Here is a 25,355-nt window from a genome sequence, read left to right on the forward strand (position 1 = left end):
CCCCCAGTGGGACTCCTAGAAATCCATAACATGCCTTAAATGTGTAGGTGGTTCTTGTTTCCGGATACATGAACTGTATAGCAGCCAAATGCAGTGTTCTGTAGACTTGGCTCCCTGCAGAAACAACATCAGCTGAATTTGAAGCCGGCACTGTCAGAGGTCCTGGGACTGAGCCACAGTCCACAGACCCCTACAGTATGTGTGTGTGTGTATGAGGACTGGCACATGTACGTGTTTGCCTGCTTGTGTATTCACGTGTGGAGACTTGTGCGTATGTAAGTGTGTGTGTGTGTGTGTGTGTGTTTGGTCCAGACGGGTACAGTGAGGGTATTGTGAGGGGCCGGACTGGCCGAGGCTTTTTCTGAGGAGGCGTGTGAAAGCGCAGTAAAGATGTCACACTGCAGCTGACACGGGACAGGTCTGATGGACCGCTCACACTCACAGCGTTGCCTTTGTGTGTGAGTGTGAGTAAGAGAGGTGAAAAGAGCGATACGAGTGAATCTTTCCAGAGACACTCTGGATGTTTTTATTTTTAACACTCGACGCCAAAAGGCCAACCGCCTCTCTGCTGCTCCGGCTCCGTTGCGTAACACAAGATAAGGCCAGTTTAAATCGGCTGCTGCGGCGATTTAGAACTGCACTCTGCATAAAGTTGGGAGGAGTTTGGGAGAGAGATTTTAGCCGGAGACGATAAAAAAATGGTCAGAATCAATACAGCAGAGGCCGAGATTGTCCCGAGTTTTTAGTCCATAATATTGGTCAACATCACCCAATGATGTAACTGAATAGAGTTTCAATAGAGGCTCCCAGCCTGGTTAACAGGCAGCGCACTGACTATAACAGCATGCGTCTGTGAGGAGGTTTGTTGTTGTGACTTGGCTACAAACAATTTCCATATAGCTATGATATGTGTATATATATATATATATATATATATATATAATAACACAAATCATTTAATTGGTGTCGTATATATTGTATGATTTTAGGATGGGAGCAGCAACTCTTTGGACATCTCTTCCACAATACAGTCAATGGATGCAGTGTGTTCACACAACACGGCCCGCTGTGATGGAGACAACTCAAACTCAACACAGTCCCAACAACCCGACTCCTTGTTCTGACATCACACGGCCGCACAAATATTTGTGCTTCGAGTAAATAAAAAATAAAAAACGCATTTTCTTTCAATTGTTCATGTTTGACAACCAAACCATTGTGTGTCATGGCAACGCTATACTCTGCGATGGTGGGAGCTGCTTTTGTACCAAACCACCATGCTGACTTGTTTACTTCCTCCAGTTGGAGCTCGGCCTTGCACACTTTGTGTACTTCTTTACACTGGGCTCTTTAACACTGCGCTCATGAATGGATGCAGATGAATGGAGTTTTACTATTTAGCTCTTTAGTTAAACTGACAGATCAAACAATTCTTTTCATCAAACATTTGTCAAAATGTATATTTTGGGCGGGGGTTGCATGTTGGCCAGAAGTCTTATTTGAAAATATCCTACAACTCTGGCTCATATATGTTAACATTCGTTAAAATTTGCACTGGTGTAACGTGGAATAAATGTCTGCCTTCTATACACATGAAACATACTGGAGGTCTTGGTATAGTGGCTAAAGGCGTATACGGGTGTAACAAACACTTCTTCTCGAGGAGAGCTGGAGTTGTTTGCGTCTCTGTCTGTAACGTTTATGGTGAGGAAGTGACCGAGTCTTTTCCTTCTCTCTCCACAGGATGACCGACCAGCCCTGCAGCCGCGCATCCTGACCGCCTCGGCCTCCGTTTTGTGTGTCTGGACGTCCACGATGACTTGGAGGAGACTTGACTGGTGGAGCCCCTGCTGACACCTCCGGTCCCCAGACATCCTTCCCGACCCCCCCCCCCCCCCCCCCCCCCCTTCCTGAAGGCTTTGGCGTACCCTCTTTCTGTGGAGCACCCCCCCCCCCCCCCCCCCCCCCGCCATGGCCAGCCTGGTGCTCAACGAGACCGGAATGGAGGACTGCGGCATTGACGACTCCTTCAAGTACAACTTGTACTCGGTGGTCTACAGCGTGGTCTTCGTCTTGGGCCTGATCACCAACTGCGCCGCCCTCTTTGTGTTCTGCTTCCGGATGAAGATGCGCAACGAGACCACCATGTTCATGACTAATTTAGCGTTGTCCGACTTGGTGTTCGTTTTCACGCTGCCGTTCAAGGTCTTCTACAACGTCAACCGCCACTGGCCTTTCGGCGACGGACTGTGTAAGGTGTCGGGGACCGCCTTCATCACCAACATCTACGGCAGCATGCTCTTCCTCACCTGCATCAGCGTGGACCGCTTTCTGGCGATAGTTTACCCGTTCCGCTCGCGCTCCATCCGCACGCGCAGGAACGCGGCGCTGGTGTGCGCCGCCGTGTGGCTGACCATTGTAGGGGGAGGAATATCGGTGACCTTCTTCTCCACCATTAATAACAAACACAGAGCCACCACGTGCTTCGAGGGCTTCTCCAAGAGCACCTGGAGGACCTACCTGTCCAAAATCACCATCTTCATCGAGGTGAGTGAGGACTCTGACAGTCACACGTATTAACATAGACACCATTCATACACCGTCTTTTATTAGGCTAACCAAAGACACAGCAGTGATGTTCCACTTTGTCGTAAAGTTTTGCTGTGCTTCTTATGTAATTCTCAGATTGTGGGCTTCCTTCTCCCCCTCCTGGCCAACTTGGTATGCTCCTCGCTTGTTCTGCGGACGCTGAGCCGTCCGATGACCGTTGGTCACGGCTGTAACAGCAAGAAACGTGTCCTACGGATGATTCTGGTCCATCTGGGAATCTTCATCATCTGCTTCGTCCCCTACAACTCCATCCTCTTCCTGTACGCCCTGGTGCGGACCCAGGCCCTGGCCAACTGCGGCGTGGAGCGCTTTGCCCGAACTCTTTACCCCATCACACTGTGCCTGGCCAGCCTCAACTGCTGCCTGGACCCTGTGGTCTACTACTTCACCTCCGAGAGCTTCCAGAAGAGCTTGACCATGGGAAGCAAAGGGTCGGGCTCCCGGCCCGAGAGTATGCCCCGCAGCGACGCCGAGACCCAGGACGCGGCGAACACTCTCCCCAGAGACACGCACAACCCGGCCAGCAACGGAAAGGAGTCAAAGACGTCCGAGAGTCAGTTCTGACTCGGCACCGAAGACGGAAGGTGAAGGAGGACAGTGTTGGTTTGATGGGAGCCCTGAGTTTTAAACAACAAAGCAATCAGCTGTTTGTTCCTGGAAGTGACAAACGCATAACTCAGCAGATTAGTTAAGTCCTGAGGTAAACCCTGAGGTATGGCCTGGGCTTTACGGATTACTCCACCACTGGAGAGCAGAGGAATGTATCTGTGTGTGTTTATTATGAGAGAACACTACGGGGATCAGACACCCAGCCACACCGGGACTATTGTACAGAGACACGCAGAGCCTCTAAAACAGACTGCGACACATCATCACTCAGGCTTAACACACACACACACACTCACAGATGCACTGGATCGTGGGTTTCCATCCGCATTGTTGGACTATGCTGTTAAGTGCTTTTGTAACACGCTGAGCCCTTAAATTGTATTGTTATGAAGTCCAAGCTTTCACAGCACATTATATCGTGTTAGACCTTAATGTTATGACACTCGTTAGTGTAGTGAGGCCCATTAGACCCACTGCTATTATAACACAGGAGTAAAATGTGTCTCATGTTGACATTTGAGGCCATTAAATGTCTGTTTCAAATTTCTATCGTTGCTGCATTTATTTTTCCTGCCCCCCGTCCCCCGTCTCGTCCCCGTTGGTTCGGTCCAACTAATCTGATCTGGTCTTCGTCAGCATGTCGGTACGTTTGAACTCATGAGGGAGTTTTTCTGCTCTTTCGTTTCCATCAAGCAGCCGGAGCGATCTCGTTGTCGGAGCAAAGGGCAGCTCCGATCCAGTCGAGGACCTTGGCTCGTGTGCCGTGTCACAGGCCAACCGCTTATAATGACTGGAGCAACGGTCCATTGTTTGCTTCTGAATGAGGTCTCTCTGTCTTAATCTGGCCTTACACTGCAGATCGGCTCAAAGTCTCTTATGCACAGCAAAGCACGGGTGAACACTGTTGATCAAATACCCCAAATCATTGTAAAGCAAAAAACAGTGATGTCAGCAGGTCCAGCTGTGGTGCGTTTGGTGAATACTTTTATGCAAAAGGCATACATGCCATCACGCAGGATGTAACTAATGACAGTGAGCTAGCTAGCTTGGAGAGCTTTTGTTCCATCTCAACTCTAAAAACAAAAAACGGCACAGTAGAAAGAAAGTATAAAACGATCCACAGTGAGATACTTAACTGTCTTGGGCTTGTTTCTTTGTGCATACAACGGGATCCTGCTGGAGAGGGGGACATTAAGACGTTAGCACAAGTTGCTTAGTCATTCTCTCATGGACCCATGCAGAGTTAGGGATTCATGGCCTTACTTGGGTATGTCTTACGTCTCTATAGCTGCAGCAGCAGTACGTACAGAGTACGTGAGAGACACGCACAGAGAGAGAGAAAAGATGTAGTAATTCTCGAGGGCCTCTCTGATCGTGCGAGTGGTGTGACCATGTGCATCCAGCGGTGGAGACCGAGGGACATCAGAGGATGGACTCGTCTGAGATTTGGGTCAAGGGTAGCAGAGAGGGGAGGACGAGTGGGGAGAAGTGGCGTAGAGCAGGAAATAAGAAGTGGGGAGTGTAGAAAAAAATGCACGAACCGTCCTTTTGACCCCCGTGAGCGGTTCATGGCAAGAACGTGCCGGAATATTGCAGCAGAAGAAGCTCAACATGTCATTTAATGGAGCAATCCGCCCTCCTGATCGTAGGAGAACAAAAAACTAGAGTATTGGCCTGCTCTGACCTCTAGTGGCCATAAGTCCCAACAAACATTTGAGTGAAAACACCAGCATGGACTCCAGCATGCCTTGCTTGGCACATGTGCGTGAGAGTGTGTGTGTGACCACAGTGCAGCGGCACACAGGCCATGCAGGTGGCTCAGAACCTTGTCACTAAGTTATTTTCTCTGGGTGTGACACTAACAGGATGGATTAAACCGCTGCCATGTTGCTGAACTGTGGTTTTGCATTCTGGAGACGCTTGAGAATGTATTTCTTTCTCGATGCCACACGACTGAAAACAAAAAGGGCACGTAGCCACTCCTCGCTGTCGGCCACTTGAGAAGTAATAAAATCAAACCTTTTGCAAAAGACCATAACACAAAGTCTGACATCTACACACACGCCCGCTTTCTTATAAAATGATGCAGCGATGAACGGCTTTGAAAAAGGAAGTGTGTGATCTGATAGGGGAAGTGGATGATTCCATTTTTATCTGCAAACATTGAAAGATGCAAATTGACTCTGCGAAAGAGCATCGTAGTGTAGAAGCAAAGGCCGTGCCCTCACACTCTGCTGCGTCCACTGACCAGATTCAAAATGTCAAGAGGTAAGATGAACCTTCCTGTCCGGCTGTCTTTTCAATCAATATTTTCTACCTGTGTGTGTGTGTGTGTGTGTCTGCTGTCATTTTGTTTTCTAAACCACACACTCACCTGCTCTGTGCGCACAACACTGTGTTAAGTTTCTCAGTTGGTTGCTATAGGAGCTCAGTGACATCACAAACGGTAGAAAAACACTTGCGAGGGCTGTGCTTCCCCTTCCCGTCGTCACTATGAGAAAGCCCACACCGGACGCCACCAGCTCGTGCAGAGACATTCAAACAGAAACCACAATCCACATGCACACGCTGACAGGTCTCTGCTGCTCGAGTGGGACAGGGGAGGCTTGCTGTTGACCCCGTTTTTGCCGCTGCACAGCTGGAGGAGGAGTGTTTGTGCGTCAGTCTGCTGTGGAGCTGCAGGAGCATGTGGTCGCTGGTGGTCACTCCGGGCTCTGACATCTCCCCTCCATCCACGCTGATCGTTTAGGGGGAGACGTACCAGGTAATTGCACACGTTTGTCGGGTTAGGGAGATTGTGTCTGTGAGGCGGTCACGCTGCTGTGCCTTGTCTGAACATTTGTGGTCAAAGTCATGCTTCACATTTTGCTGATGACAGGGGGATCTGTTATTAAATCCTCTTTCACTGAGCATCAAGATGTATCAGTATGTACATGTTACGGGCATTGTTGAAATCAAATTAGGTTGTGCTATCACTGTTGCACTATTTGATGATTGGAAACGTCATCGGGGTTTTGATTTTAAGACTGAAATGTAAGAGTTTGAGAACCGGCTCAAATGGGTTTTGATATTGTGAAAAATGTCCTTTTTCACAACCGCGCCAGAAAATGCAAGTCATCAGTGTATTCTCTCAAGTTCCTATCAACCTGCGCAACACTTCCCTAAATTCAAGTCTGACAACATACTGTTGTGCAACTCTTAACTGCACAGGTTAACGCGAGGGGATCCGTGTGCTGACTGTGGCAGACCGATCGGCCCCAAACTGCCGATGTGAGTCAGTGAGTCAAAACTGGTGAAATTTACAGTAAAGCAGCAAAAGCGCCTCTCTCTCTCTTCCCCCTCTGGGGCCGCTGGAGGAAGGGTGTTGTCTCGCCTTGATGGCAGAAGGAAGGGCGACGCTTGAGTGATAAGCAGACTTAATGCTTAGCGCTTTCTTCCACATGTTCCTGCTGCAATCTTTGGCCAGACGGCGACTCCTCTGATTTAATTTGGGCATCCAGCAAAAGAAAACATGTTCACACCTAAAGAAAGCCAAAAAATGACACCGAGAAATTAAGGGCAGCAATTTAGCCAGTAAGCTACTGGGTCAAAAGAATACAGCTATTTACTGTAATCAAAGTAAACAGTAATTTTCTGTAATACTTCCAGTATTTTACTATCAGCAATATACTGTACAAAAAGGATCAGATGCCCTGCAGCCTTTTTCCAGAAGGTAAGTGGTCCAACAGTCAAATGGAAGTCTGCTCTGATGAATGAAGGAGCAAGCTAATAAAAAAAAGAGTCTTGTGCCATATAGGAGGATGACTGCAAGCCAAACATGAGACTGAAAGAAATTGGGAACAGCAGTTGGCAAAAGAAATTGCCATTTGAACATTATGCAATTCCATGTCAACTGGACAAACTTCCAGAACACCTACTGATTTGAGACATTTTCTTTACAACCTGGCAACCCAAGTGCTCTCCTGAATAATAGCTTATAACAGATCTATACAGCATTATTAAATCATGTTAAAGGGCCATTAGTTATGACTTATGTCCTAATAAAGGGTCTCTTATTAAGAAACGGTACCAATCAGTTGGGACTTCCTCTACATGCGATGTTAGCCATCAGCTGCATTAACTGTAAGCTCTCCTCCCACCATTGCAGGTGTTCAGTGTGTGTGAGCGACGAGATGAAGGATTGATCGGGAGTTGTCGAGTTATGCGGAAATGACTCTGAACGCGTCCGGAGCGTGGGGGGAGTCCCTGGTCAACTCGTCATCACAGTGTGGACACAGCATGATCAGCTGGGAGCAGCGCATGGACAAGATGTACACCTACTTCTACCTGCTGCTCTTCATCCCCGGGCTGCTGCTCAACACCACCGCTCTCTGGGTCCTCTGCAGACACATTAGGTACACCCACGCACGTGTTTATATATATATATATATATATATATATATGTAAAACCTCAAACCCGTTCTGGAACATGGTTAACTCTTCTGCATGTCTCTCCGCAGTAAGAAGACCAAGGCGGTGATCTTCATGATAAACCTGGCGTTAGCGGACCTGGCCCACATCCTCTCTCTGCCCCTCAGGATCTATTATTACTTCACACACACCTGGCCCTTTGGACGAGGCGTCTGCTTGTTCTGCTTCTACCTCAAATACCTCAACATGTACGCCGCCATAGTGTTCCTGGTGAGCAGGCGGTAGAAATGAAAATAATCCTGGAATGACTGTGAAGATGCTAGAAGGAGCAAGGGGAACTCAAACGACAGCTTAGCCAGTTTGAATCGGTTTCTCCTCAGTTGTCGGAACAAATTTACTTCCTGTGGCTCAAAATCTGGTCAATAACTTTCATGCCGCTATTTCTTTCTGTCCCCAGGTGTGTATCAGCATGCAGAGGTGTGTCTTCCTGCTCAAACCGTTCGCCGCACGCCGGTGGAGGCGGCGCTACGACCTGGCGATCAGCATCGTAGTCTGGGTGGTGGTCGGCCTGGCCTGCTCGCCGTTCATCCTGATGCGGAGCAGCAGCAGCTCCACCAGTCCCACGGTGGGCGCACAGGCAGTCTACAACTCGTCCTATTCTCTGGATGCCACTTCTACCCAGCATCCCTCAGGTTACACCGAGCTTCATGCGCCACTCTCGAGTGCGAGCCCCGCCAGGGTCTCCAGTACCGGCTGTTTCAAGGACCTGCCCATGCGTCGCCTGCCGGTCTCTCTGGCGGTCACCATGATGGCCTTCGCTGAGATGTTTGGTTTCCTCATCCCCTTGGCCTGCATCAGCTACAGCTCCATCCGCATCGCCCGCTCTCTCCTCCAAACGCAGACGCAGGGTCAGGAAAACCCGGCGCCGCGCGGGCGGCTCCAGTCGGTCAACTCCAACTGCCAGACGGACAAATACCAGGAAAAGCAGACAAACGCCGAGAAGCAGCGCGCTCTGCGAATGGTGCTCAGCTGCTCAGCCCTCTTCTTGATCTGCTTCGCCCCCTACCACATCAACTTCCTGCTCTACCTGATGGTGTCGCAGGACATCGTGTCCCACTGTGCGACCAAGCTGGCCGTGAGGCAGTTCCACCCGGTGTCCCTGTGCCTTTCGAGCATGAGCTGCTGCCTCAACCCTCTGCTTTATTACTTCGTGACAGCCGAGTTCAGGCTGCACCTCACCAGGCGCACCTCCTCCTTCACCGCCTCGCTCCTCTCCTCCCCGATCAGCTCCCCGACCCAGCGCACTGCGCCGCACAGACTGATGAGCATGGAGAGTAGCTGCTCAGACAGGGGGTAGCGTTATTAGCAGGAGCCGGGGGTTGTTTTTCACGATTAGGTCACTGGTCACAAGAGGGTTCTCGAGCCCAGAGGTTAATTAGTTTTTTCCGCAAGTAATGAAACAGACAAAGCATGTCAGATTGAGATTGTAAAACTGACTGACAAGTTCCAAGAGTGACAGCGAGATGATTTCACGCGTCACAGCTGTCCGAACACAAACTGGCCCGCAGAGCTTTGACCTCAATGTGAAGAGCCATCATATGCAAACCAGCAGATCTTCAATCAGCTACAGAAATGATGTCTGTGTTTCATAACGCTGTGATGATGTCCACTTGAGTATCATCACAGCAGCCTCGTGTACATAAGCTACGTCAATGTTGTTCATGTTTAGGAAACGCGCGACAACTTTAAATAAGCTATATGTCATAAATGTGTACGTAAATGCATGTTGTGTGAATAAAAGTGCTGTCCGTCTCCTCTGGTGCTGTGATGTTTTCGTCGCTTCATAATGAGGCTTCCTTCAAGCGAAAACAGGTGCCAACTCATTTCGGCTGTACTTCCTCTCGCAACGAAGAGCGGTGGAGGCAGTTGGCTCCAGTTTGACAAACCGGTAACCGCCAGACACTGAGGTCTGCTTTTTAACTGAAAAGTCAGCCCCCCTCCCCTCTCTTACATCTGCTAAACCCATGTCTGAGCCAAATCCCCCACCACCCCCACCCTCAGGCAGATGTATGCAGCCCACCTTAGGAACAACTGCCAGTTGTTTGATTCAGCCACCCACTTCTGATCCCTTCGCTGCCATTTATCTAGTAATGTCCCTGCTATTTAGAGACTGAAAGTGCTGCGTTGAGAAATAAGGGTGAGAAAGGAACCAACAGCAGCTTAAAAAGCCCCCCCCCCCCCCCAAAAATAAACATTCCTGTTCCTACTTTCAGTATTGACTGAATGTATTACAGTATTTTCATCTGTCGTCCAAAAGGACACATGTGGAGCATCATAGCAGCGCAAAAGGGAGGGGGGGGGGGTAGCCATTATAGCAGAAGTCATGGTGTCAAAAATTCTTGTAAACCACACCCCCCCCCACACACTCACAGGAAGCCCTGTGTCTACTGAAACCCTCGGTATAGCAAGAGACACGGAGAGGGAGAAACACAGAGACAACGCGGTGAGAAATCGACACAGGAAATTACTTCTGATAAGAAAAAGACATTAGAAACTGGATACCGAAGCGAGAAAAGAGAGAGGGCGGGACGGGCTGAAGAGTGAAGAGTGTTACAGATGGCGGGTGGGGTGGCATGGGTTGTCGGCTGATGCTTCACCCTCCTGCTTTCTGATGTGACGCAGCCTCAAGCTTGGAGAAAGAGGTGAGATGTTGATTGTCGACTTGTGACTCGAGTTTGAGCTTTTGTGTGAGAGCCTGTAACAGCTGGATGCCTTCAGAGTGGAGTCATACCTCATGGGGGATCTCGCATGTTTCTCCAACATGAGGAATGTCTGTTATGTCGAGGGTGGGAGTGTGTCCTGGCGTCCTGGTGTTCCTCTATGTGTATGTGGGATGGGGATCATGACTTGTTTAGTGTGTTGGCACGGCACACGTGGAGGGACCCGGGTGCTGGTGCACGAGGCGAGATATTGTATCTGAGCGGAAAAGCGATAGGGCGCCAACAACCCACAGAGGGATGAATCAACGCATGAAATAATATATTTCCATTGGCAAGAACTGCTGAGTCCTTAAGGAAGGGGGTGCAGCTCTTTTTCAAAACAGACATTTTGCGTAACTCTAATATGAGCGAGATCCAAAGACGTACGATGATGATGTCGCTGTCGCAGTAAGATGATGTGTAGTTGCTGTACATCACATAAGGTGCACGTCATGCCACTGCCGCAAGCTGCTAAGAGGAAACGAAAAAACAGCAATTTAAGATCATATAGACAGCCACTGAAAGAAGCACACTGTACGTACAAACTGAAAGAGAAGAATCACACTGAAACGGTCACACAGAGGTCAAAGGTCAGTAAGGCTAAACTTATGACTGGGGGCTGAGGTTCCACTGGGAGATCTTTCTCAGAGCTCTGAAGGAGGATAAAAGGCTTTCGGAGAGCAGAGGCCAAAGTGCTTTGGAATCTCTTTTTTAAAAATCCCCTCTTTTACTTATTTAAAGTTCCTCTGCTCGTTAATGTCCTCCCCAGGAAGTTCAATTGTGAGGACATTTTACTTTACTTGAATATTTCCTGGAAAAATAACAGTTAATGTCAGGCTCTGAAGCAACACAAGGAAAACACAGAAAACTGCTGCGGCCTGAAACATAAACGGTCACACTGAGACTGTCAGTGAGAGTATGGAGAACTGGAGTAGATGCTCTGTGGAGTTGAGGAGTTGATGGGAGGCAGCTGTGCAGACTGGACAGGTGAGGTGAGTGAGTCATAATAAGGAGGGAGCCGGGAGACTGGCAGGAGGGGAGCCATGCCCAAGCCAGCACACACATATACACATACACAGACAGACAGGGGACAGCTGGAAACACAGGGGATAGGGGGACACAATAGACACTGGGGAATAAGGTGGCGCACCGTGACAGAACGACTTTGACTTCAATATTCTGAATATATTTTGCTGATAACATTTCTGTGCTTTTAGTTAGGACATTTTTTAAAGCAGGAAATTTATTTGTATTTTTACATTGATGTACTGGTACTTTTACTTAAAAGAAGGATCATGTACTAAGCTTGTAAAGAGGATGGAGTGTGTCTGACAGTTAATAAAGGCACAAATAACTGGAGTCGGCAACGACAACCTCTATATTGTGTGCTTGAAAGACAACCCATAATTGGCTCGACACATTTGGACTGTAAGGCGTTGTACAACACACCTCATTCAAAACAAGCGTTAATCTAGTCGTTCTATAAGACATGTCAAACTATCTTGCCAAAAACAAAATTAAACTCACCAGTTGCAGCGATGTACTCAGACTACATCCACACTACTACGTTTTAAGTTTTAAAACAAAAACGATCTTTGTCTACACAGCATTAAATCGCCGTTTTCATAATGACCTGAAAACAAATTTCACATGAATATTCACGTACACTGGGCATGCGGGTGCCGGTGTAAACAGGAAGTAGATTTGCTGCTTAGTTAAAGAAAATACGAGTAAATAGTAGTCTTTAATAATGAAAGGTCGTGTTTGATACTTAACATCTTCCTCTAAAATCTTCCTGAACTCAAAAAGACACATTTCGTGAAAAGTTTTAGAAGTTTTATTTTTCAGACTTAGTTAAAACGCTGTGGGTCTTGCTCTCGCTCTCTCTCTCTCTCTCTTTCTCTCTCTCTCTTTCTCGCTCTCTCTCTCTCTCACACCTCATACTTACTGTAAAATTAACACTTACACATACAGTTTCAGTTGTTGTCTGTTCTCACTCTTAGCTCTGCTGGTAGCTGAATCTCTGTCCTACTGGAGAGCAATCAATGTTTTGGTCCTTTATAGTTTCTGTGTGGACTTCACAATAGTTGTGCAGAACAAAATAAGCATTGATAAGAAAAGGAAAGTCCTCCGTTTTGTGTCCGTCTTCCTCAAAGCTGCTTACCGTGACTAGGGCTGATAACGCCGCTGGACACGCCGCTCACTAACCACTCCAATAACAGCTGCTTCCTCTGCAAAAATGCAGATTTTAAATGGACAACAGCTGCTAGTAAAGACAACAAGGTCAGCAACAGCTGTAATCAGTTGTCCATGTTGAATTAACCTGGTAGTCGATTGATAATCAATGTTGTTGTTTGTGATTTTCCGGGAAAGGGTCACGCGATAGGAGTGTGACGAATCAGGGAAGGACACGTCGTGACTGCTAAGAACCAGTCAAGTAGCTAACGCGGGCGTCTACGTCATCGTTTCTAAACTTATCCGTTTCTGACTGTCCATACTAGTCCGCAACCCCGGAGTATAAACGTAGCAAAACATGCGTTTCCAAATAGAAACGTAATAGTCTGGACATGGCCTCAGTTTGCTATGTGTGTACCGGCAGTTTCGTTAGCTGTTAGCTGTTAGCTGTTAGCCAAGCACATCGTAAATTGTTACCCCCCCCCCCACTGTGGGCTCAGGGTAGGCACTCAGCTGTGTTATCACTAGCAACCCTACTGGCCGGGGCTGTTTAAGAGTAGTGAGTGAGGAGTCAGCAGGCAGTCAATGGCAGTATAAAACAGGAAATAAAAGGGGTTTTGAGAAAGTGTGAGCCAGCGCAACCACAAGAGGTTTGTGAGCATAGCCATAGCTGGACACCCAAAATAGCATGCAGTTTGGTACAGCAGATTGCAAGATTAGTCGTAGACAGACACAGAAGTGCACACTCACTCACGGATACACACACACACACACACACATGTGTGTCCGATCGCATGAGACTCCCGGCGGAGATATTAACAGAATTATCAGAAAACACGTCATCTTGTGCGTAGTCAGTGTCCTTTCACTTCCAATACTAAAAACAGTAACTTACTTTACTGACTATGTTAAGAACACAATTTCCCCTTTTCCTGTTCCATAATTAGCTGTCGGATCAGTTTAGTCCGAGTCAAATCAGATAACGAACAGAGACAAAACTGTACAAAACAAGGACGAATCTTCACAGCCCACATATGTATTCTTTATATGGGTTAAAGCAAAAAGTAAGGAAGCCCGTGGCGTTATGTTTTCAGCAGTGGGTGGATGACGCCTACAAGCTGGAGGCTCAGTTCCAGACATTACTGTGTGTTTCCATTTCAAGTTAAAATCAATATCTGAAGTTCAGCCTTGGTAAAGGCTACCAAAATGTTTTTTTTTTAATCTTCATAAATCACTTTTATGTTGTGCTGTTGGAAATGTTAAAAAGCATAATGTAGGTGTCATTTATTTTGTAAAGAAAAGTGTCGTTTTTCATGTGCACGCACGTTTGTCCTGGTCTGACCTGGTAACCCCCCCGAGCCTGGTATGACTGCTAACCACGCCAGTTTCACTGATGCCTCGCCCCGAGGCGGTTCACACTGGCTTATTGTTGGCTGCCATGCAGGTGGAGAAGCTAAACAGTGAACACTACGTGGGAGACTGCAGCATCAACTTCTCTGTGGGTTTGCATAATTGTAAATGCAAAAGCAAGTAAACACATGGCTGAAGCCGTGTTCTGTGGGTGTGAGCGTGTTTGCATGTGTGTGTGTGGGACTGAATGCTGTACAGTGAAACCTGACAGTTATTTGTGTAACGTGCTGCTACCACAAATTAATTTACAATCACACCAATAACATCCTGTTGACTCTTTTGTTTCTCCTCCACCAGGATACCATGTTCCTGGGATTGAACGCGGTCTGAAACGTCGACGGTTTGTCCCCGCCGGACACAAACTTCAGCTTCACTCACTGAACTCCTCCTCGCCATGATGGACAGCACGGCCGCTCAAACGCACCCATCACCAGACTACAAGCAGCGTCGCTGATTCAAGCATCCCGTTGGTTCACAAGGCGGCTTGTCTGCACACCTAACGGCAAAACAGCCCTCGGCTTAAGATGAACTTTGCCAACCACAGCTGTGACAGCAATGAAGACCTCCGGTCATACCAGCACCATGTGTACGCAGTGGTGTACAGTGTGATCTTAGCGCCGGGCCTGCTGGGTAATGTGCTGGCTCTCTGGGTGTTCAAGGTTTACGTCAGAGAAACCAAGAAGGCTGTGGTGTTCATGATGAACCTGGCTGTGGCCGACCTGCTGCAGGTAAAAATCCTTATCATCCTTCCTTCATCTAATTTATCATATGTATATTTATGTATCTGTTTGTCTTATCTCATGTAATTTGACTAAAAAAATATTTTACATCACTGATATTTCCTGATATATTCTCCTCTGCGTGAATAATAGGGCTACAAACTAATGTTTATTTTCATTATGTTTTGTTTCAATTAACCGTTTAATTGCTAAAACTTTACTTTAACCCCTTAATACGCATTTAGATGTACTACATTATACTTACACGGTTTGTAACACACTACAATGTTTGTGAACAATTACAACCTCTCACCACTGACGCATCCATAACTGGTGTGTAAACAGATAATGAATGATTGACAACTCAGAGCTTTCAGCCACATCTCATGGCCTTCATTAGCGGAAGGAACTTGCTCAGTTGTCATGGAAAGTAAAAAAGTATTTGTGGAGGAATAAATATGAAATGAATAAATTCAATATATACAATTATCATAAGAACTTCTTTAATGAATAAAATAAATAGAGGGTTATAATCAATTTAAAATACATTTAATACAACTGTGTTATGTTGTGGATGTGTTTACGCCAGTTAGGATGAGGATTATATTAGGTTACTTATAAGTGCTGAAAAATACACGAAATAGACATTTTAAAATGTCCTTATACATGCATACAACTACAATAAAGTATGTTTTTTATTTTTATTTTTTTACTGCTTATATTGTTTCACCTATTAAATGATGGAAAAATGTAAATTGTTATAATGCAAAGTTGCTTGTGGTATATTTAATGCACAATGATATAAAAGAAAGAAAAGCAGCAATTCCTCACTTTGAAGAAGTCTTGTAAAAGATGCATTCCAAAACTCAGTCGATGCTAGAATCATGCGCTCATCCGAGACCGTCGTTTGTTTGCGGTTCTGTGTCTACAACCATCTGGACTAACTCTCCGCTCTTCTCAGGTGCTCTCCCTGCCTCTGCGGATCTACTATTACCTGAACAACACCTGGCCCTTTGGCCACCCTCTCTGCATGATGTGCTTCTATCTGAAGTATGTCAACATGTACGCCTCCATCTACTTCCTGGTGTGCGTCAGCGTGCGCCGCTGTGAGCTCATCAAGCGCCCGCTCAGGTACAACGCATCCAAGCGGAAAGGAGACTTGTTAGTGTGTGCCCTCGGCTGGCTGTTAGTCTGCCTGGGCTGCCTGCCCTTCCCTCTGCTGAGGAACCCCGGCAGTGTCCATAACTCAAGTATCACCTCGGAGACCGGCGGCTTGGTGTGCTTCTCAGAGCTGCCCATGAGGCACGTCAGCGTCCCGGGGGCCTGGGCCCTCCTGATCCTGGCGGAGCTGCTGGGCTTCATCATCCCCCTCATCCTGGTGTTGGCCTGCACCTGTCTGACCGCCGGGAGCCTCTGGGAGTCGACTGCGGGCGCCATTCCCGACCGAGGGGAGAAGCGGAGGGCGTTGAAGACGGTGCTGAGCTGTGCTTTGGTCTTCCTGGTGTGCTTTGCTCCTTACCACGTCACCATGCCCCTGGACTTTCTGGTCAAAGCCAACGCCCTGAAAAACTGCACCCTCAGGGACCTGATCCTCCGAAGTCACCCCGTCACCCTCTGCCTGGCCAGCCTCAACTGCAGCCTGGACCCACTCATGTACTATTTCACAACCGATGAATTCTGGAGGCGCCTGAGCAAGCCAGAGATACCAGAGAGCATGGCGTTCAGCCGGCGCCTGTCCTGTATGACTGGGGGAGAGGACACGGAGGAAGACTAGACTGCAGTCGGTCTGCTCTCTTGTTGAAGGACCAGCAATTGGTCTCAACCACTAAACCCTGACACGAAGACTTTGCGCTCCTTAAAACGAGGGACATATAATTTACATGCCACCTAAAACATTTCTTCTATTTATATTTCAATAAAAAGGTTTGTCTGTTCTTTCTAAATGTGTACGACCCTCGGTGAAGAGTGAGCTGTTCCTGTTATGAAGGATGTCCTTGTGATCAGTGGCAACATTTCGAAGCATCAGATAACACAGAATACAGGCAGAAGCAGCCACACCTTCCCTCTGGTTCATGATGAGCCGGGACGTGTTGGTGACGCGTTCGCTGCCGCCGTAATAATAAACAAACAAGACAAAATGTTCAGTAGGTAAAGAAATGTAACTTTATTCAGCGACAAAGTGAATTTGTTTCAGTAGCTGCACACAACATTGTTTTTTATCTAATCGTCTAGTACTTGTTAGACAGAGACACATTTTTACACACACACACACACACACACACACTTCCTGTCTGATTGTCTTTCTGTGCAGGCATCGAGTGGGAAACCACTTGACGTTTTTCCATTTCATACTTTCAAGCTTTTCCTTAAGGGCTTTTCAAAATCAAAAACAATTGCTTTATGCAGATTCAAGGATTCTTTACAAACGTATTGTTCCCGTGACAATTATAAATATATTCTGCAAAAACTTGTAGCCACCTATAGTAAGCAGCAGCTCAGATTCATAAATAAGAATATTTAAAAAAAGTGATTTCAAATTTTGGTGAAACTTCCCTTTTTACCGTCCTTCCCAGTTTATTGTCACAAATGAGGTTTCTACACAAACACAAGTCATATAAGGGTGCTGGACTGCTCACCATCTATTACATAAAAAAAAAAAATCATCACACAGCAGGACAGCAGAGGCCTCTGGGAGCAGCGAGGCACTCTGGGAAATATCTACAAAAAAAAAAAAAAAAAGGGTGAGTGAGAGCTCGGGGGCTCGAGCATCTCTGGTACCGTCCACAACGGACACGCACTGCCGCGTTGCACCGTAACTGTACCGTACCTTACATTTCCTGGGTGGCTTGTGCTATATCCCACTATAACATTAAAGTATGTCTTGCTGTACTAGAAAACCCCCATTAAGAGTGGGAACAGTGGGCTGACACACGGACAGGTCTGATATAAATGACTTCTCAGTTTCACGAGGGAATTCAGCAGACGGACTCGTCGTCTGGACGCGAGTGGTGGATGTTGCAATACAGTAACGACGATAAGATAATTCAGCAGGAAGCTACGGCAACAGAACAGAAACCAACGAAAAAAAACTAAATGAAACTTAGTATATTGTTAGTTAGCAGGCTGACGCTGGTTATTAGTACAAGACTAACTAGTGAACACTTGAGCGAGAGAGCTATGACTTATACAGGTTCAGGTGGGGGTTAGGCTATACGCTGGAACTTAAATTCACTTATCACTGGGGTTAAAAGCGAGGGAGTTAAGGGTTTTATACAAAAGTCACTTTCTGCTGAAAGCTGTTTCCTCCTTCGCCCACTACTCCCTCCTACTCTCTCGCTTTCTCTCTCTCTCTCTCTGTCACTGTCTCTCGCTACCCCTCCCTCCCTCTCTCTCTCTCTCTCTCTCTCTCTCTCTCTCTCTCTCTCTCTCTCTCTCTCGCTCGCTCCCTGACCAATGCTCTCGCTTTCCCATCAAGCCTTGCAGATCCTGGTCTCCGTCACGAACTTGTTCTCAAAGTGGCGGATGGTGAAGCATTCGTCCGCAGAGCGCTTCTGGATGCCTCCACCTGGCAGACACAAAGACATCAGCGCTGAATATCAATATCAGTCTTGTTTCTAACCGATGTCCCTAAGAAATCAGCACACACAGTCTTATTCTATTGGCTTTGGCTGGTATTGGTCCCCCCCCCCCCCCCCCATAGCAGCGTTCTTCACAGGCTGGTGCTTATACAATGTGTGAATGAAGCTCAACAAACGGGACAAGATGTCAGTTTTAGCTGTGCGGTGCATCCAGACCTGGGAGGCTGGAGCGGCGCTGCATCCTGTACGTTTCCTTCCCATCACACAGTCGGCGGATGTAGAAGCCCAGAGGCTTGATATCGTCGATACGCTCCGTCACCACCAGGTCCTCGTGCACCAAGTAGCTGCGGTAAGAGCCGGACTGAGACAAAAAAAAAAGAAAGAAAAAAAGAAGGAATCACGATACGAACCACTTCTGGTCTTCCTGAGGAGAGAAGCAGCTCAGTGAACGGGACTGCAGCCAAGTGGGAAACTAACAGAGTGGGAAGGACTTTGTCTAATTAATGAATCATGGTCAGACTTCTGCATTCTATGAAACACTTCCACATCGGATAGTGAAATTTGCCGATTGCACCACCACCCACCCGACACCAAATGCTGAATCACGTGTCATGGTGGAGAACTCAGTGAAAGCTGTTGCCTACGTACAGTTTCACTGACCAAGTTCCACTCTCACTAAACTTCTTTCATACTATTACTGAACTATTCAATATTCTACCAGTCAAAAGCGATTGATTTCTATGAGAAAAAATAGCATCATGGCTCCGTGGATTGCAATGACTCATCCCTTAAATTTTCATCTAGCGCCGTCATGGGGTCGACATTTTAATTTGCAAACAAATTCCCTTTGGTTAATGACTAACAACGTGGAAAACTAATGACATTCCCATCAGCTCAGTTGTACCTTTGTGCTAACTACAACATGCTAACAGGCTAAACTGAGACGGTGAACATTGTACCTGTCAAACATCAGCAGGTTAGCATTGTCATTAGCAGCATGTTAGCATGCTGACGATAGCATTTAGCTCAAAAGCGCTGCAGTGCCAAAGTAGCCTCAGGGCGTGTCTGAAGACTTTTTAAACTTTATGATTCAGCAAAGAAAACGCATGCAAAGTCTTCCACTGTGGACTGCTGCAGGAATGAGTAAAAGAACACAGAAATGAGTCAGCATCTTTGCACTTTCGGTTCCCTCATCTCAAGTCAATTGGTTTTTGGTTAGATGCCTAAAATAAAGCCTGTGGTTAACTGAAGCTTAATACATTTAAAAGTAAAGTAACTTTTTACTTCTGTCGATTTCATTCACTCTTCAAAAACAATAAACGTGGTATTCATGTGTGAAGATTATCTCGTTGAACAAAACATGTCCGTTTCAGAAACTTGTGTTTCCAAAAGGAGCTTATTTTCTGCAATACTTCAAAATCCCCCCCAAAAAAAAATCAGATTGGCATTTTGTCACAGGAACCTTTGTGACGTTAACTTCTGGGGTTGGCCGACAAAAATACAACATCCCTGCAGCACTCAATAGACTAATTTAGAGGTCTACTATTTTTCATATGACATATTTAACTACAATAAAAGAGATCAAAATATGCGAGTACTAAATTCCCCTGGAGGTTACTCATGCAGTGTTTGTAACACAGAATGTCTGAGATAGGGGAAGATGATAAGCGCTGGAAATGTTTGACTTTACAAATTACAGCCATGACAGATTTGGACGGGATTAAAGCACAGACAATCTCTGGAATTATTATAAAGCCCTGGATTTCCACAGGTAATATATAGCCCTGAATATTCGGGCTTACTCATCAGCTTGAGTGAGAGTGCTGTGCCAGTGTAGTTTTTCCCCCTCCTTCATCCAAGCCCTCTTCTACCGGCCGCTGCATCCCGAGCGGATCACTACTCACCATCAGCTGCGAGAAGAGGTCGATGAGGTTCTGAGGGAGGAGCACCACCGAGGTGTTCAGAGGAATCACAAAGCAGGTCCTCAGAGTCAGGTCCAGATACGCCGTCAGCTTCTACTCACGCACACACACACACACACACACACACACACACGCAGCAATCAGGAAATAATTCAAACCACATTAACAGGAGCAAAAAGCAGCATCTGCAGTGCTGCAAGTGCTGTACTGTAAGGGCGTTACCCTGTTGAAGTCATGGAGGATGTAAGCGGGGTCCCCGGGCCTGAAGCGGGGAGGTGGGACGCTGATGACGGCCATGCTGTCGGAGATCTCCACCTCCTCCTCCACCTGTGGCAGGTAGTACGGCTGGTTCACTCCTCCAGCTCCGGCTGACACGTCGCTGAACTGCATCGCACCGTGATACAGCCTCTGAGGGGGGGGGGGGGGGGGGAAGACACATGCAAGCAGCCAAATAAATCCACTTTGACGAACACGCGGACACATTAACTATCATGACTTCATGGTTTACACACTTCTGTGATTTCTAATTGAATTGGTAAAAAGGTTAACGACTTGCATTTCAACCTTCGGAAAATCAACATGAACTGGCGGCTCTAGGAATCATTCATACAAAAGGAAGAAAAACCACACATGCCAATTTGCCACCGGGGTATTTATTATTTTCAACACGTGGTGAGGTGGGTCTTTGCCTCCGCAACCACAAGTGCCTCAACTAGTCTTACACGGCAGCTCTATGGAGCCACTGGTTTCCCTGCAGTACCTATCCGTCTGTTGTGCCAACAAACTTCGCCGCCCTACAGAGATAACGCAATGCAGCAGTACAGTTTGCTCATGAGATGTGAAGTGGCAGGATTAGGTCTGAAAATAACTACGCTTAAAGCCTCATTACATTGTTTTCGACCAGCAGGGGGCAGAAAATACCCTCATTATTCCATTGAATTTTGTACTTTTTGTTTTTCGTTACTGTGTAGCTCTCTGCAGGCATGTTAAGTGTATGACTGTTTTATGATATAAAAAGACAAGCTTGCTAGGTGTTCAAGTCAAACAACCCAACTTGGGTCTGTAGAGTGCCACGTGGAGACCAAACCAAAATCATGAGCTGAGAGAGACTAGAAGTCGTGGACGGTTGTGACGGTCAGTAAAATAATAATAATAATAATAATAATAATAATAATAATAATAATAATAATAATAATAATGATAATCTGTATCAAATTCAAGGGACAAATTCTATCTGATATGATGTTTAAGAAAAAAATAAAAATGGTTGCGGTTAGGAAACTTGAACAAGAAGAAGATTAATGAATGAACCCTGAAAACAATCCATTAAGGTAAGAAGAAAGTCTTTAATATCACAATATGTAAGTGGGATGAATCTCCTATCATTAAGAAGTGCATGCATTGCATTAATAGTTTAATAAGCCATTTTTAGCTTTGCTTCATTTGCATAATAAACCCCCATGGGCACAGAGAGACTATACTGAATGCGAGACCCTCCCACGACAACACAGCAAAATATAAGTCTGCACTTTCTTTGAAGACAGAAGTGAACAGGAGTCAGCATTCTAGTTTCCCACCAAGGCCAGACAGTCCCATCAGCAATCTAAAGCATCTTTAATAACCTCACAAACTCAAATAACACTTCCTGACCTGCTGCAATTACTAGGAAGAAAAGAAATGGTATACACATGTCCCATGATTGTCTATCTTGGTGCATTCTGACTGAAATGCAGATTAAACATTTCCAAACATGTTGTAATGTTACAGTAATATAGCAAATCTAAACCTGGAGGGATGTTTTCAGACTGTGTGTGTATCTTACACCTGCCAGCACGCACACACGTATTGATTTACCTTTGGGGTGAAATATCGATAGAGACATGCCCCCCCGACGATGAGCCCGCTGAGGATGAAGGCGATGCCCAGCAGGGTGAGCAGACAGCGACCTGTGGAGCCCTCGTTGCCCACTGGAGCAGAGCCCAGCTCAGGGTCCTACACACACACACACACACACACACACACACACACGCGCGCACACGCACGCACACGCACACACCTGTCAGCAAATCTGCAAATACTATTGCATGCATTTAGTATCAACACCCAGCACGCACAGCTTTGGCTCAATCTATAGCCCCCATTGAATGCTCGGCCTCTGCAGAACAGCTGATGTAGACGTTCAGAGGATGGGCGGTCCAGCTGTGTGCTGCATCAGGTGCAATATGGCTCTCCGTGCAGTTTGCGAAAAAAAAAGAAAAGAACACACACACACTGCAAAGCTCTTAATTTATCTAGTGTGCAAAAATGCAAGTGAAAACATGACGACCCCATACACCAAAACACAGATGACGTCCGCGGTCACTGCCGCTGACATGCCTGCGGTCAGTGCAGGCCATGCTAACGGGCTAAAATAAAAAATGAATTAAACGGACACCGGGGCTCAGACTACGGCTCACCTTCCCATCGGCCGGCTCCTCTTTGCCCAGCGCCTTCTGCGCCAGAGCCGAGTTAAAAGCGATCTTCACCATGCTGGTCGCGGAAACGTCCGCTCGGGGTTTCTTGTGCAAAAAGAAGAAGAAGGGCAGACTGTCGGTTGCTGGACTGCAGGCTCGTTGTTTTGGGTTTTTTTCCTACTCTGTGACGCACTTTGCAACCTCGGCTTTATCTAGAGCTTCCGGTGGCTGGGGGGGATTAAGATGACATCCGAAACGGAAGCTGGGAAAACGACTTTTAAACTTCAAGCCACGTGATATAAATAAACAGCCGACGCCTGGAAATCATTTAAACGAGTCTTTTTACCGGTTTGCCGGTGACCACTATAACATTTATTGCCTTATTTATTGCCTCTATATACTCTCTATGATGTGTGGCTTTAGCGCCATCTAGTGGCCACGAGTGGATACCGCCCATAATTCAGTGTAACGGAAAATGCTCCCCCATCAGGAACAATCAGCCTCCATTCATTAGACTGAACCTAACACCACAAGACTTGAACTATTTACGCTTTCAGTTAAGCTTGTCTCCCTTCACCTGCCACATTATGTACAGTACATGACACACACACACAAGAATGACTCAATTCCACGCTGTAATGTAATGAAAAATAATATCCTGAGTGTATGAAGTAGCCCATTCACCTCCGTGAATATTCCACTCTGTAAACTGACTCTGTAAATATACCCCAGTCCACCTACGGGCCGGGCACTACCTGACAGTGTGTCTGCCCACTCCCGCGGACACGCGCGCACAGTGCATCGCCATTCACATGCGCTGTGTGGAAACACAGGCCATCGCCAAGGCCGCGTGCTGTGCGTCTGACACACACATCCTTCAGTGCTCTGGTCTGCGGTGGTCCTTCTGCTTCCTCTGCTTTCACTCTCCCTGACTCATTTAACGTTGTATGTATGAGTAAATAAACACTTGCTGCCGCACCAGCGCTCTAATTCCACGCAACTCTGTGGCATATCTCTCCAGCAGCCCCCTCACGCGCTGCAACGCTGCATCTATACCGCTGGTCTCACAAAACACGCGCGCTCTGCAGCGGGGCTATGCCATTTCCTCTGTTAAACAGACGGATTGGACCGGTAATCACCACTGAAAGGTACATAAACAGAGCAGCTGATTTCTGTACCTAACTCCCCCCTCCCCTCCCCCTCCTCCTCCCCCTCCGTGCACCCATAACGGACTCTCCCTGAAAAAACCTTAAGTGGTCCTGAAGGCTTGTTTATGGGCTCGTCTTACGCTGTGTTTGATCTGAGAGCTTGCCCACACATGCATGCGTGGACGCGCGCGCGCGCGCACACACACACACACACACAAATGCAGAGAGAGAAAGAGAGAGAGAGAGACAGCATTAGCAGTAATAGCTGAGATGATAAACAAAAGACTTAGGTTTAATCCTGAGGGCTTCTCAGCATCACACACAGCAGAGGAGGAGACCGCAGAGGGAAACTATGGATGATCGGGGGGGGGGGGGGGGGGGGGGGGCGAGGGGGCGTGGAGGTAGGTGGGGGGTGAAATGGAGTGATTCTAACTGAGGGGGGGAGGGGGGGTGATGACTGGGAAAAACACAGTGAGGAAGTTACAGGGAGAGGCAGAGCAATCTGCAGTGTCTGATGCTTGAGTGAGTTTTCCGAGGAGCTGATTAACGGCAGATTAAACTCTCCGTCCATCCAGTTTACGTCTCAAAACTTCCTAACGAGCCCGCTATGGGTAGAGTTGCTAAACGCAGAAAAACTTACATGGACCCCCGTGTTTTTCGTGCAGGCAGAAGGCAGTCGTAATGGTTGGATGGCAGGCGTGCATGATGGAGTTTGGATGCCAGTGTTTTCAATGTGGTCTGCAGCATGCAGCCAAAGAAAGCAATGACAAATACACACACACACACACACACACACACACACACACACACTCACACAATGCATATGTAGACACAAACACACACACGCCTGCATTGTCAGCAAACTGTGAAAGTCTGCAGTGGCATAGCTGGCTTCATAAAGTGTGAGAAAAAGAAGCTCTGGTGCATGACATCACCCGCACATGAGCCAACAAATATGAACACACACACAAACACACACACACACACACGGCACCTCATAGATTTGTCATCAATTTCAATACCAGACATGTGAAGCCGCAAGTGACAAATGATTGTGTCCCTTTCACTGCTCCCAAGTCAGTACAGACACACACACACACTCATATAGGCCCCAAAAACTGCTATGGCAACAGCTGGCCACAGAGTTGTGAACCAAAAAGCTAGACACTGCTCAGTGCTTCATAACGTCACTGACATGTCTTCATGTGGACCCACCATAATCACCATGTGCCTTGAGTGGGAGAACATTTAGTGGTCAAAGAGAGAGAGATGGAGAAAATGTAAGAGGGAGACAGAATGAGCAGATCTCATGGGTATAGCCTACATGTGGAGAGCGGTGATGCTCCTTCAAAGACCCAGATTCAGATCCCCCATCACCAAAAAAATCAGCGTGCATCACACTGTCGTGATCCTTGCCCCCGCCACACACACACACACTCACACACTTTTGGCAGTCACATATGGTTTCGAGACAGGGGTGACAAATGAGTCTTTCCTGTGAGTATCAGCTTCTAAAGCTACCTTCACTCTCCCGTAGCACCGCCTGTCTGCCTGTCTTCATC

General features: G+C 47.0%; 4 protein-coding genes across 4 annotated transcripts; 3 read left to right on the top strand and 1 right to left on the bottom strand.

The window, feature by feature from the left end:
* Positions 1–1,971: 1,971 nt before the first annotated feature.
* On the top strand, positions 1,972–3,701 carry lpar4 (lysophosphatidic acid receptor 4; the record flags this gene model as incomplete). The annotated part of the gene is made up of 2 exons (XM_079168150.1): positions 1,972–2,547; positions 2,686–3,701. The coding sequence occupies 2 exons, from the start codon at positions 1,972–1,974 to the stop codon at positions 3,172–3,174; spliced, it is 1,065 nt and encodes a 354-aa protein (XP_079024276.1). The 3' UTR covers positions 3,175–3,701.
* Positions 3,702–5,717: 2,016 nt separating this feature from the next.
* Positions 5,718–9,434, top strand: p2ry10 (P2Y receptor family member 10). Its single transcript, XM_079167303.1, has 4 exons — positions 5,718–5,983; positions 7,367–7,613; positions 7,719–7,899; positions 8,087–9,434. Exons 2-4 carry the CDS (start codon positions 7,429–7,431, stop codon positions 8,984–8,986), a joined length of 1,266 nt encoding a protein of 421 aa, XP_079023429.1. The 5' UTR covers positions 5,718–5,983; positions 7,367–7,428; the 3' UTR covers positions 8,987–9,434.
* Positions 9,435–10,115: 681 nt separating this feature from the next.
* Positions 10,116–16,574, top strand: gpr174 (G protein-coupled receptor 174). Its single transcript, XM_079167262.1, has 3 exons — positions 10,116–10,331; positions 14,271–14,701; positions 15,654–16,574. Exons 2-3 carry the CDS (start codon positions 14,498–14,500, stop codon positions 16,464–16,466), a joined length of 1,017 nt encoding a protein of 338 aa, XP_079023388.1. The 5' UTR covers positions 10,116–10,331; positions 14,271–14,497; the 3' UTR covers positions 16,467–16,574.
* A 264-nt stretch (positions 16,575–16,838) lies between these two features.
* LOC306702295 (integral membrane protein 2A-like) lies at positions 16,839–22,834 on the bottom strand. Its single transcript, XM_079167877.1, has 6 exons — positions 22,649–22,834; positions 22,047–22,184; positions 20,415–20,600; positions 20,175–20,285; positions 18,487–18,631; positions 16,839–18,257 (listed from the first exon to the last, which is right to left on the bottom strand). Exons 1-6 carry the CDS (start codon positions 22,718–22,720, stop codon positions 18,163–18,165), a joined length of 747 nt encoding a protein of 248 aa, XP_079024003.1. The 5' UTR covers positions 22,721–22,834; the 3' UTR covers positions 16,839–18,162.
* Positions 22,835–25,355: the final 2,521 nt, after the last annotated feature.

This window comes from Pholis gunnellus (genome assembly GCF_910591455.1).
Source record: "Pholis gunnellus genome assembly, chromosome: 10".
In the NCBI taxonomy this organism is placed as follows: Eukaryota; Metazoa; Chordata; class Actinopteri; order Perciformes; family Pholidae; genus Pholis; species Pholis gunnellus.